Here is a 13695-nt window from a genome sequence, read left to right as displayed (position 1 = left end):
AGGTTCAAGTAACACCCATAACCGACCTTTCCATCTTTCCTTCCACCATAATGTTTTTCATGACTCTTCATGTGAAATAATTTACCCCATCCTACCTTGCCCTTCCTTCTGCACCCAATGCACTTTTCTTTCTCATCCTTTAATTATTTTTTATGTCATCTCCTCAAATTCACCTTATACTCATATATGTATATTCCTTCTAGCTGTTCCACTAGTGGTACAATTTTTAAGAATTACAAGTATCAGCTTCCCATGTAGGGATGTAAATAGTTTAGCTCCATTGAATCCCTTATGTTTTCTTTTACTTTTTAACCTTCTCTTGGGTCTTGATATTGGAGATCAAATTTTTTATTCAATGTCTTTATGAAAGCTTGAAATCTCTCTATTTCATTGAATGACTATTTTTTTCTCTTTAAGTGTCATGCTTAATTTCACCAGGTAGGTCTTTTGCCTTCCTAAATATCATCTTCCATAATCCCTGATCCTTTAATATTGCAACTACTAAATCCTGTGTAATTTTGATTGTGGCTTGCCAATATTTGAATTGTTTCTTTCTGGGTACTTGCCATATTTTTTCCTTAACCTGATAGTTCTGAAATTTGGCTATAATGTTCCTTGGAGTTTTTATTTGGGGATCGCTTTCCTGAGGTGATTGGTGGATTCTTTCAATGTATTTTGCTCTCTGGTTCCAAGATATCAGGGAGTTTTTTCTTGATAATTTCTTGAAAGATGCTGTCCAGGTCTTTATTTTGATTATGGCTTTCAGGTAGTTCAATGATTCTGACATTGTCTCTTCTGGATCTATTTTTCCAGGTCAGTTGTTTTTCCAACGAGGTATTTTACATTTTCTTCTATATTTTCACTCTTTTGAATTTGTTTGGTTGATTCTTGATGTCTCATAGAGTCATTAGCTTCCATTTGTCCAATTCTAACTTTTAGGGAGTTGTTTTCATCAGTTAACTTTTGTACTTCCTTTTCTATTTGGCCAATTCTACTTTTCAAGCAGTTGTTTTCTTTTTCCAAGCTATTGACCCTTTTCTCATGATTCTCTTGCATCACTCTCATTTCTTTTCCCATTTTTTCTTCTACTACCTCTCTCATATAATTTTCAGCTCCTTTTTGAGCTCTTCTCTGAGTTATTTCTAGGCTTGAGGGCACTTTTCGTTTTTCTTTGGGGTTTTGCCCATAGGTGTTTTAACATTGTTGTCTTCTTCTGATCTTAATCTTCTTGATCTTCCCTGTTACTATAATAACTTTCTATGGTCAGATTCTTTTTTTGTTGTATTTTGCACATCTTTTTTGGCCTTTTTCCTTTCTTTTAAATTTGAGCTCTGCTTCCAGGGTGAAAAGGGCACTGTCACAGGCTTCTTGTGGCAGAGATTGAAGGCCCTCATTGTTTACCTGGTGCTACACTGATGTTTCCCCAAGGCCCATGGGGGACCCATGTTTCTAGTACTATGCTGAGGGATTTGGGTGGGGGTTGGCTGGTGCTGCTAGAGGCTTTATGGTTCTGGCAGTTTACTGGTATTGAGCCAGGATCCTAGTGGGGGCGTCTGGCTATTCTCAGGCTGATGGTGAGTTTCTGTGTTTTCCATGGGCTATACTGAAGCACTTGGTGGTCTGGCTGCTGAAGGTTGTCTGTTTGCCCAGAGCCATGCTGAAGCAATGGAGGTCTGGCTACTGCAGGTTGCCTGTTTGCTGGGGTTATGTTGAAGCACCCGGTAGTTCTCAGACCTGGAGTCTGCCCATTCCCTGGACTATGTAGGGACATTGGGGGCCCTAGTTTTGGCTTTCACCTGCTCCACTGCATGGGGCTCAGGACCTCCTGCTGGTTTGCTGAGATGGGACTTGCTGCTGGCTCACTGGGATGCTTCCTGTCCTGGACAAAGCTCTCCTTTTACTCTAGTGCAATAGACCTTTCTTGCCGATCTTCCAAGTTTCTTAGGCTAAAAGACTGTTTCACCCCATCTTTTAATTGGTTCTGCTATTCTAAGACTTGTTTTGGGGCACTGTTTTATGATTGTCTGGAGGTGAATATAGGAGAGTTACAACAATTTACTGCTTACTCCAAAAAAACTTTCCAATTACATGTGAGAGCAATTTTTAGCATTAATGTTTTAAAATTTTGAGTTCCAAATTAAAAGTCTGTAATTTCATATTGCAATGGCACAGGATAGAGTACCAACCCTGGAGCCAGAAAGTCTCATCTCCTTGAGTTCAAATTTGGCCTCACACCCTGGGCAGGTCACTTAACACTGCTTGTCACAGTTTTCTCATCTGTAAAAATAAGCTGGAGAAGGAAATGGCAAACCAATCTAGTATCTTTGCCAAAAACAACAACAACCAAAAATGCCAGTTGGGATCATGAAGAGTTGGACATGACTGAAATGACTGAACAACAATTTCCTATAACACATTCTACCCTTTTAAAGAGGAACAGTATCTGTTACATGGAGCCCATATAAGAAACATTTTTACAGAAGGGAATTTAAAATCATTTTTAAGTTATTATACCTCTGAATGACACTCACTTTGGAAATGATATCCAGGTTACTATTAGAAGTCCCTGAGACAGACCTTCAATGATTTCTAAGGCAAAGGCTGTTTCAGGGCTAGATTTCCTAGTGTTCAGGCAAAATCCTAATACAGAGCAATCCTTAGGATTAAACAGAGCAAATGTTAATTTGGGCTTATTTCTATATCCACAATGTATAAGTTTATGGTCTTTCTTCCTTTCCATTTTACACTTAAAAACAAAAAAAAAAACACTAATAGCTGATACTGAGATTTATCGGATATCATTTTCTTATCGATCCTTTTTTATAATTAACTGATTTTGTCCTGTAACTACTCAAGTCATGGTTCTTTGTCTCTTAATATAGTTCAGAGTTCAGCTACCTATTAATGGGTTATATTTAAAAATCCAGCTCTTCTTGCCTAAAGGAATTTAAATGACCTTGGGGAATATGTATGAAATCAAGGGAGTTGGGCCTGATATCTTTATACCACAGAGATATCCTTCAAGGATGTCTAGTTTGCTGTCCAAAAAGGCTGGTCTATTATCCCTTGACTTAGCACCTGGACTCAAATAATGGGCATTTTTTAGTTTCATGAGAGAATAATGGGTATCATTGCTAGCCCCCATCCCAATCATGTTGTTTTCTGGGCCTCAGCTCTGAAACCAATCTTATTGCCCTCAATCCCATGATGTCATCTACCCTGTTCTGTTCTTTGTTCTGCACTTCCCAAAACTATATAAGGAAACTGTCTTTTTGCTCAGGATCTTTGGCATAAATAGAGACAATCTAATGACCCATTTGTTGACAGGCAGCATGCCCCTGCTAATAAATGTTATCTTGCACAGAGATTTGCCTCAGTTTACCCTTTTGTTAAATTCCAATTGAGACATAGTACAATGTTGAGAGAATTTCCTTGAGGGTTTTATGGTAGTGAACTCTATAAGCAAACACCTAAGAGGCTTTTTAGATGAATATTATCTTAAGACTAATTTTAGCCATAATTTCAAACAGCTGTGATATATTGAAAAGACTAGTAAGGATGCTGTTTTAAACTTGGCTCTTCTACTAACTAACTAAGTTATATAGCTGGAAAGTTTCTGTTATCTTTCTGGGTCCATTATGTCATTCATTTTTTTAAGTGAATACTGGGCAATTTTAATGAGCAAACTTGAACTCAAAGAAAAGCCACCTTATTGCCTGCTTTGTAGAGATGGGGGTGCTGTGGGCAGAGAATAATGTATATAATTTTTACATACATATATGTGGGTATATGTACAGATATATACATACATATATTTTATCTTGCTACTATTTTTAGTTTCCTTTTTTTTAAGTTTTCAACATTCACTTTTATAAGATTTTGATTTTTTTTCTCCCTCCCTCCTCCCCAAGACAACATGCAATCTGATATAGGCTATACATGTACATGTAATATTAAACTTATTTCCACATTTATCATGTTGTGTATTTCATCTTTTTTTTAAAAAATGGTTGTGGCTAGATAATCTTTGACACTAAAATTTCACAATTCTTTGAGTAAAACAAAACGCATTGTACTTTGGTATTCAAGAGTCATAATAACAGTAATTAGGAATAAAATTTTTATTCTACATGCCCATGGTAGAATAAATGTTCCTTATAACAGAAAGTGTTTGCCACATATATATATATATATGAATGCGGTATACACTTAGGAAACATTTCATGACAATAATGATAAAGAATTAAGAAAGCTGTTAAGTAAAGTTAATACATATAAACCTCCCAAAGGGCTGCTATCCTTGAGAGCTGACCTCAAAGCTAAGACTGCATGTCTTGACTTTATGAACATACTAGTATGAAGAAAAATATGGCTCTTTTTTAAGAAGTATGTTTTCCTTCAAGTTCCACTGCCACATCATTTAAATCAGGGTTCAAACAATTCCCTTTGACTCTAGATACCAGCCAATAAACATAAAATATATATTTCTTCTGGTCTTTCAGGAAAAAAAATTATATATATATAATTATATATATTATATATATAATATATATAATTATATATATTTTATATATAAAATTATATATATACATATATATACATATACACACACACACACACACACACACACACACACATATATATATATATATATATATATATATATATATATACACACATATATATATATAAACACTTGGGGGGATGCACGAGAAGAAGAGACAACATGTGACCATGGCATATTTCAGCATAGTATATATGGTCAGAGATTGAAGACTAGATCTCAACTGAAAGAGGGGCAGTCATGGCTCAGAAGTCCCAAGTTAGCTCCTACTTCTGCTTGCAATTCATTTTATTATGGTAATAAAACTCCAATATATATGAACCAGAAGAACAAAGAAGACAGATATCCTATTGGTGAGATTATAATAAAAATACAAAGCACCAGGATGAAGCGAAATACCATGGTGATCTGATACCTCAAATCTGTTGAGTCATAATTTAATAATCATGCAGTCTTCAAAATTTTTTTACATGTTTATGGACAAACTCAGAAGTGGAAAATTTATTTAGTCAAATAAAATTTGACTAAAATACATCAAATACTTAGTGAGAATAAACAAAACAGTAAAATATTCCTAACGTAAAGGTGTTTCATCATTGAAGAAGACCTGAAAGCCTCTACAGTTACCCTCTAGTTCTTACAGTTTAAACTGAGGAACTAAATGATCATGCAAGTAATAGCTCAAGATAATGCTCTATGTATGGAACAATGTACAATGTACCGGGGATAAATAATCTCTAAGGTAGCAAGAACTTACTTCAATGAGATAAGTATGTTCTGGGTTCCATAAAAGTAGATTATTCATTATGGACCATGACCTTAAACAGCCTTCTTCCTACCTTATTCCCTATTTCTTCTAATTTCTGTTTTCTCCCATCTATTCATATTTCAATATTTCATTTAATTTTAACTTGAAAATAAGGATCTTGCTTTTCACAGATATCATTAAACTGGTTTTGTAGCTGGTATAAATAAAAGACATGGTTTAATATTAACATGTATAAAACAAATATATAATAATTTAAACATCCTGAAAAACATTTAGAACTAAAAAGGTTCTTGTCATTTGTTCATACCTTGAAGGAGGTAAAGAACAAGTAGCCAGAAAAAGATGACCTTTGAAGTTACTTGTAACCACCACCTGAAGAAAAAGGGGAAAAACACAACTCGAACAATTCCCTTTCTTGTTAGGGAAGTCCAAGGACTCTCAGGCTTTGCCTTAGCAAATGCAGATCCTGGAGAAATAAAAAGGCAAAGTGCGTATATCAACTCATTTTATTTACAGAATGCAATTAAAGTTTTAGAGAACAATTTAAGATTTTCCCCCCTCCAAATATTTCCCATTACTAAAATACTATTCAGATGTCTTTTCATGGTTTAAGAGGTGACCCCTCCAGCCCCCACCCCCGCAATGAGACATCTCACAGATCCTATCAAACTAGAAAATCAAAGGGCCCAGGGATGGAATGGAGTGCTTTTTTCATGAAGACCAAACTAGGTGAATTCAGAGAAGCACCTTACGAGGTGATACAGATAGTGTGATGATATATAAGTGACTAGATAGACACAGACAGATGGATGGATTTTTTTTTCTTGCTACACCAATGCCTGAAGCACTGGTATACTTGGAAGGAGTGTGACTGAAATCAATGGCAAAAGTATCCACATCAATGAAGCATGGATCTCCATTTCACATTATATAATTAAATGTTCATATGCATTTTAAAATGAGTAATTTTAAATGGAATAAGTACAGAAATTTCCCCCTACACTCTTACAAATATAAAAGAAAATCTATAAATTTCCCAGTCTTCTGAAATAATACCACTTGAATTCTTTATATAAACAAATACTACTGTGTTCTGTCGAACAAAATTGGATTTTGGATTTAGGTACTATACTTACTACCTCTTGCAACAGTCTTAACATAAGATAGAAAAAGATAATTGTATTTAAATGCTTTTATTTATTCTACTTTTTATCCTTTATATGTGTGTATACACAAGTATATTTTAATCCCTTTAACTTTCTATAGTTGTGTTGTTCTACTTTTAAATTCTCTTCTTTCCTAAATTTTCCATACTTTCTATAATTGCTTTTTTAATTTCTTTCTCTATATTTACTATCTATACCTATTAAACCAAAAGTTGAAAACCATGATGGTATATCATCATCTAAGCAGAAAGATTAAGAAAAAATATACAAAATAAAATTGCTAGCATTCTCGGAGGGTTTACTGTCCTTTAATGGGAAATAATATGAATTGAAATTAAATTTAACAAGGTGACATGGGGGACTGAGAAGAAAAGACAAAAAACCAGGGGAGATAAAAATAAAGGGAAAAAATACAATTTGAAGTCAAACTAAATACAAAAACAAGAGAAAAATCAGCTTAAGTGGTAGAAAAATGTCAGTAGAACAGGCATGTGACTTTGTCTTTGTGAGAAGTCCCTTCACCAACAAATGAATGTTTAGTAGATGGTCTTTGAGTATCCCCAAGGCTAAAAAATTCATCATTCTGAAGCTACCCTAGTGATGATCCTCTTTGCATTTACCCAGGCTTGGATTAAAGAGATAACATCCATCACTGGGCCTTCCCAATTTGGTAAGATCAGAGTTTAACCTCTGAACCTAGGCTTTAGTTTACTTAAAGAGGAAGGGAAAGAGTTAAAAACTAATAAGTGACATGTTATATATGTACTTATTCCGGGGTAATATACTCACTTTCCTTTCAAACATATTTTGTTCATTCCCATTTTCACATCTTTGTTTGTCATTTCCTGTCACCTAAAATGCTGTTCTCCCTCTCTTTGCAAAATCCTATTTGTTAAGGTCTACCTCAAGTCCCAACTCCTCTGTGAAGTCTTCTCTGATCACCCTGGCCAAACATTACCTTTCTCTTCTTTAAATTCCTAAAACATTCATTACTGTCACATGTTCTATACATTAAATGTTGTTCTGCATTGCTAACATTTTATATGTTTTTGTATGTATCTCCCTAAAGAGATTATAAGACTCTCATGAGCAGAGATATATCTACCTTATTTTTATTTCTCGTACGGCTTTGAATGTAGATTTCTGGATCACAAATCTCTTTTCTTGACAAATTCATAATGACGTTTCAGTATCAGAAAATCTAGTCTTCACTTACGGGCAGTTGTTAAAATAATCCTCTTTAAATCTAGGGCAGAAAAAACTAGCCCCATTCTTAGATTCTAATTTTATATTTAAAGTTATTTTATATTAATCAAATGCTATAATCAACCTAAAGTTTATATCCAATACTCACCTCTTACAAGGTCAACGTCTATGAGGTCAGGCTTCACATGTGCTGTTTTCTTTGGTTTATTCCTTAACCCCTATGAAATATATTATAAGAAACATGAAACATATAAGAAATATGAAAAAGTTAAACCCAACATAGCAGAAATATATATTTTTCCATTAAATTTCTAATGATCAAATCTATAGAAACTCAATACCAGAGTATACTTGGCATTTTTGCTTAAAATAGAAGGAAACAGATTTTAAAGAATTTTACTACTCAATTATATGCACTGGGCTCTGTTCTATGCACTTAGGATACAAAACACAAATTGAAAAAAAGGCCCTCAAGAAGTCTGTTTATTGGGGGAGTTCATGTAATGACATAAATTAATACAAGGCAATTTAAGAAAGAAGAGCCTTAATAACAAGGAGTATCAAGAAATGTTTCCCGTAGGACCTGATATGTCACCTGAGCCTTAAAGGAAGCAGAGATTCTAGGAAGTGGAGGTGAAGAAGGAGTACATTCTAGGAACGGGAAGACAGACTATAGACAGGCATGGAGATATGCCAGGTTCTGAGAGCAGCAAGAAGGAAAATTTGGCTGAAACTATAACTCATGAAAGAGAATCAATGAACTAAATCTGTAAATATGGTTGAAGGAAGCCCTTATCACATTTTGTATAAACTCTTCCAACAGCCTCCTCACTGGACTTTAAACTTCTAGTCTTTCCAATGTCTAATGTCACTTTCTAAATACCCAATCATCTTCCTCAAGTACAAGTCTGGCCATGACACTTCCATCCCTCAAGAACCTGCAGTGATTGATACTTTTACTTCTAAGATAAAATTCAAACTTACTGATTTGGTAATAATTACAATAGCTAACATTTCTATAGCATTTATTATGTGCCAGGCATTGTAATAAGCGCTTTACAAATATTGTCTCATTTGATCCTTACAACAACCCTGAGAGATAAGTTTTAGTATTATCCTCATTTTACAACTGAAGAAATTGAGTTAGATTAAGTGGCTTACCCAAGGTCATATAGCTAGACCGTATCTACAACTGGATTTGAACTTATGTGTTCCTGACTCCCGGTCCACCGCTCTGTCCACTGTGCCACTCAGCTACTTTTACAATCTAGCTTCCATTTAGCTTTCCAGATTTATTTTATAGATCTCAGCTCAACTGGCCTACCTGTCGTTCCCCAAACTTTGCATTCCATCTCCTTGCCTAGTTGTCTTTAAAGACATTGTCCCCTCTATGCCTGAAATATGTTCCTTCTTCACTGTCATCTTTTAGAATCCCTAGCTTCCTTCAAAGCTCAGTTAATGCGGCATCTACAAGAAGCCCTTCCTGGTCCCCTTTAATAGTTAGGGTTCTCGCCTTCCTCAAATTATTATGGGCATACTTCTCTGTTTATACACTGTATACACCCAATACAATCTAACATCCTTTATGGTGAGACTATTTTCCTTTTGTTAGTCTATTTATTCCCAAAACCCATGGCTCACAGTGTTTAATAACTGCTTGTTTCACTAAACTAGATTCATCCTAAAATCAACAAGGAAATACTAAAGCAGGAGTTCTTAACCGTGTGTGTGTGTATGTGTGTGTGAAAGTGAGAGAGAGTGAGAGAGACACAGAGAGAGTGAGAGAGAGAGAAAGAGAGAGAGAGAGAGAGAGAGAGAGAGAGAGAGAGAGAGAGAGAGATGCACGCCTTTGGCAGGATGGTTGATCCTACTGAACTGCTTCTCAGAATGTTTTTAAATGCATGAAATAAAATACATAGGATTATGAAGGAACCAATTACATTGAAACAGTTGTCAAAGTATTTCTTAAAAACAAATTCATGGATGCCAGGTAAAGAACCCCTGCACTAAAGGTTCTTGAAGAGAGAGGTGATATGATTTCAAGAAGATTATTTTGGAATTTTTTTAATTCTCTGTCCTACCTTCCTTCAAGTCTCAGCTCAAGATCCACCTTCTGCAAAAACTTTTCCCAGTCCTCCTTTAATCTTAATGCCTTCCCACTGAGGCTGTTCTTAATTTATGATATATAGATAGATAGATAGATACAGATATATAGATATATATAGATATAGATAGATATATATGTATATATATATATATATAATCTTATTTGTACGTGTTATTTACATGTTGTCTCTTCCATTAAACTGTAAGTTCCTCGAGAGCAGGGGCTATTTTTGCCTTTCTTCGTAACCCCAGTGCTTAGTATAGTGTGTGTAAAAGGCACTTAATAAAAGCTAGTTGTGAGGGGAGCAAGACTCTATGTAAGGAGATTCCTCTACACCTTCCCACTATGGTAAAGGCCACAGGCAGTCCAGCCCTCACTCTTTCTTTTGTTTTTAATTAAATTTTGTTTTTTCCCAATTACATGTAAGAACAATTTTTAACATTCAATTTTAAAACTTTGAGTTCTAACTTTTCGCCTTCTCTTCCTCCCCTCCCCTCTAACTTAAAGATAAGCAATTTGATGTTGGTTATATATATGCAGTCATGCAAAACATATTTCCATATTAGTCATGTCGTGAAAGAAAACACAGACAAAAAAAGAGAAATTTTAAAATTTATGTTTTAATCTGCATTCTGACTCCATTAGTTCTTTCTCTGCAGGTGGATAGCATTTTCCATCATGAGTCCTTCAGAATTATCTTGCATCATTGTATTATTGAGAATAGCTAAATCATTCACAGTTGATCACTGTACATGTTGTTATCACTATGTACGATGTTCTCCTGGGTTCTGTTCACTTCACTTCATATCAGTTCATGTAAGTCTTACCAGGCTTTTCTGAAAGCATCCTGCTCATCATTTCTTACAGCACAATAGTATTCCATCGCAATCTTATGCCACAATTTGTTTAGCCACTCTCCAATTGATAGGCACCCCCTCAATTTCCAATTCTTTGATACCACAAAAAGAGCTGCTATACTTTTTTTTCACAGAAGTCCTGCCCCCTGCCCTTGTGATACAGATCTAATAGTGGTTTTGCTGGGTCAAAAGGTGTGCATGGTTTTATAATCCTTTAGGCTTAGTTTCAAATTCCAGCCCTCACTCTTGCCATAACTATGACTAATAGATGAACAACTTGCTGAAAGAACCGATGCTGAAGCTTAAATTCTTGAAGGAGCAAGAAGAGGAGTCACAGGATCATTTCAGTAAATGGGTGGAGCCATTTTTGTTCTGCCTCACAATATACACAATGTACACTTCAAGGCAGAAACATCTTTCTCAGCTGAAATGTCTATATGAGACAGAACGGTATAGCAAAAACAGCACTGAATTTGGAAGTAGCAGACCTCTTTCGAAAACAAATTCTGATGCTTGCTACCTATGAGAAATTAGGCGAGTCACTTAACCTCTCTGGGTCTCAGGTTCCTCATCAGTAAAGTGACAGGGTCGGATTAGATGATCTCCTAGGTTCCCTTCCAGCTCTATATTCTGTGACCAAAAATATTATGCTGTTTCTTCTAAGTTGAAAAAAATTTTTTACAGGTCTTACTCATTGCTAAATAGAATGTAAACAACTTGAAGGTAGTGACTTTTTCATTTTCTTTTTATATTCCCCAGCACTATCAACACAGCAACCTTGCACAAAGTAGGTGCTTAGACAATTCTTGCTGAGCTGAACTTGAGGCACATTTTAGAAGTCTGATTTCTAAAGCTATAGTCATTTTAACAAAATTGAACAAAATGATTTGGAAGACACATGTTCTAAATACTGATGTCTTTCCAAGATGTGCTCTACACAAATATGGCATAAACGATGATGCCAGCTCCCCTCTAAATTCTATGACATGATGCTAACCTTTAAATTATATGACATGAAATTATATCTATATGTGAAATGCTAGGCAGCTAGACAACTCAATGGATAAAGCACTGGGCTTGGAGTCAGGAAGACCTGGGTTCAAATCTGACTTCAGACACTCACTAGCTGTGTGACCCTGGGCAAGGTACTTAACCTTTGTTTGCCTTAATCCACTGAAGACAGAAATGGCAAACCACTCCAGTACTTTTGACAAGAAAACCCCAATATGGGCTCATAAAGAGTCAGGAATTACTGAACAGCAATATAAAAAGCTTACTATGTGTGGCAATTTTTTTAGTATGAAAATAAGCTTTAATGTCCTCTACTTTGCTCCAAAATTCTAAAATTATTTCATCCATCCAGATACCTTTTTTCTTGGGGGCAAGAGATAGGGACAGGGAAGGGAAGAAGCATTTAGTAAGCATCTACTCTGTACTAGGCACTGTGCTCCGCACTTTACAAATATCACCTCATTCGATCCTCACAACAAGTCTGGGAGGTGTGTGTTATTGTTATCCCCATTTTGCAATTAAGGAAACTGAAGGAGTGGTTAAATGATTTGTCCAGGATCACACAGCTAGTAAAACTCTTTGAGGCTGGATTTGAACTTGGGTCTTCTTGACTCCATGTCCCATGTTCTTCCATCATTTGCAAGTCAATCTAATAGAACACTATAAGAGTTTTTAAAAGATCTTTTAAAAATTTTTCATTGATGGTTATCCATATTCTGAATAACTGGTAAACTTTGTAAAATGAGAACATAAGATCTAATTTCAATTTACATGGATAGACTCAATCAGTACATATGACTACTGCACCAGCCTGATGGTGTGTCTGCTTGCCTTGAGCCTCTCCCCACTCCGGTCCACCCTCTATTCAGCCACCAGAGAGATTTTCCTAAAGTGCAGGTCTGACCATGTCACACACAAAACGCCACACCATGCCCCCAACTTGGTAAACTCCAGGGGCTCCCTACCACCTACAGGATCAAATACAAAATCCTCTGTTTAGCATTCTCTCACTTCATAACCTAGTCTCCCTTCCTTCCTCTCAACTTTCCACTCTTCCTACACCTTACTCCCAGTGATTCTGGCCATCTTTCTGTTCCACAGAAAAAAAGATAGTCTAATCTATTTTGTTGTTGTTTAGTCATTTACAGTCACATCCAACTTTTCAGGACACCTTTTGGGGTTTTCTTGGTAAAGAAACTGGAATGGTTTGCCATTTCGTTCTCCAGCCTTTTTTTTTTTTTACAGATGAAGAAACTGAGGTAAAGAGGGTTGAATGACTTCCCTAGGATCACATAGTTTGTAAGTGTCTGAGGCTAGATTTGAACTCAGGAAGATAAGTCTTCCTCATTCTAGGCCTGGCACTCTATCCTCTATGCCCCATAGCTGCCTTCCTCTCTTAGCTCCTGTCATTTTCTTTGATTGTCCTCCATGAGTGCAATATTCTGCCTCCTTAACTATGCCTACTGGCCTTCCTGGCTTCCTTCAAGTCCCAACTAAAATCCCATCTTCTACAGGAAGCCTTTCCACATTCCTCAATTCTAATACCTTCCCTCTTTTAATGATTTCCTATTTATTCTGTATATAGCATGTTTATACAACTTAATTGTTGTATCCTTCATTAGATTGTGAGCTTCTTGAGGACAAGTATTCTTTTTTGCCTCTTCTTGTGTTCTCAGCACTTAGCACAGTGCCTGGCACATAGCAGATGCTACTCTAATTCATATAGATGGCCAATATTAGATAAGTCATGTTTGGGTACTACTTACTAATGAGACCTCAAAAAAACTTCACATGGTAAATAAACAAATGAAAATGAAAGCAAAGTCAGGTAAAACAAGAAGGGAGAAGGAAATATTCAGGAACTATTATTTTATATAGAAAATCAAGCATAAGTTATCAATTTTCAATAAAGGAGTTTAGTTTTCCTTGAATATACACAAATTTCATATTGCTATACTTTTACATGAGACATTATAATTTTAATTAATAATACATAGTATATATGCATGTACCTG

General features: G+C 35.6%; 1 protein-coding gene across 5 annotated transcripts in view; it reads right to left on the bottom strand.

The window, feature by feature from the left end:
* PHTF2 (putative homeodomain transcription factor 2) overlaps positions 1 to 13695 on the bottom strand; it is a 183699-nt gene that overhangs the window by 69990 nt on the left and 100014 nt on the right. For all 5 annotated transcript variants that reach the window (XM_036758937.1, XM_036758941.1, XM_036758940.1 and 2 more), the window contains 2 exons: positions 7854 to 7923; positions 5641 to 5799 (listed from right to left, as the gene is read on the bottom strand). In XM_036758937.1, coding sequence (XP_036614832.1) covers positions 5641 to 5799; positions 7854 to 7923 — 229 coding nt within the window. The remainder of the gene's footprint in view (positions 1 to 5640; positions 5800 to 7853; positions 7924 to 13695) is intronic.

Source organism: Trichosurus vulpecula, chromosome 5 (genome assembly GCF_011100635.1).
Source record: "Trichosurus vulpecula isolate mTriVul1 chromosome 5, mTriVul1.pri, whole genome shotgun sequence".
In the NCBI taxonomy this organism is placed as follows: domain Eukaryota; kingdom Metazoa; phylum Chordata; class Mammalia; order Diprotodontia; family Phalangeridae; genus Trichosurus; species Trichosurus vulpecula.
This window is presented reverse-complemented; position numbering and strand designations above follow the sequence as displayed.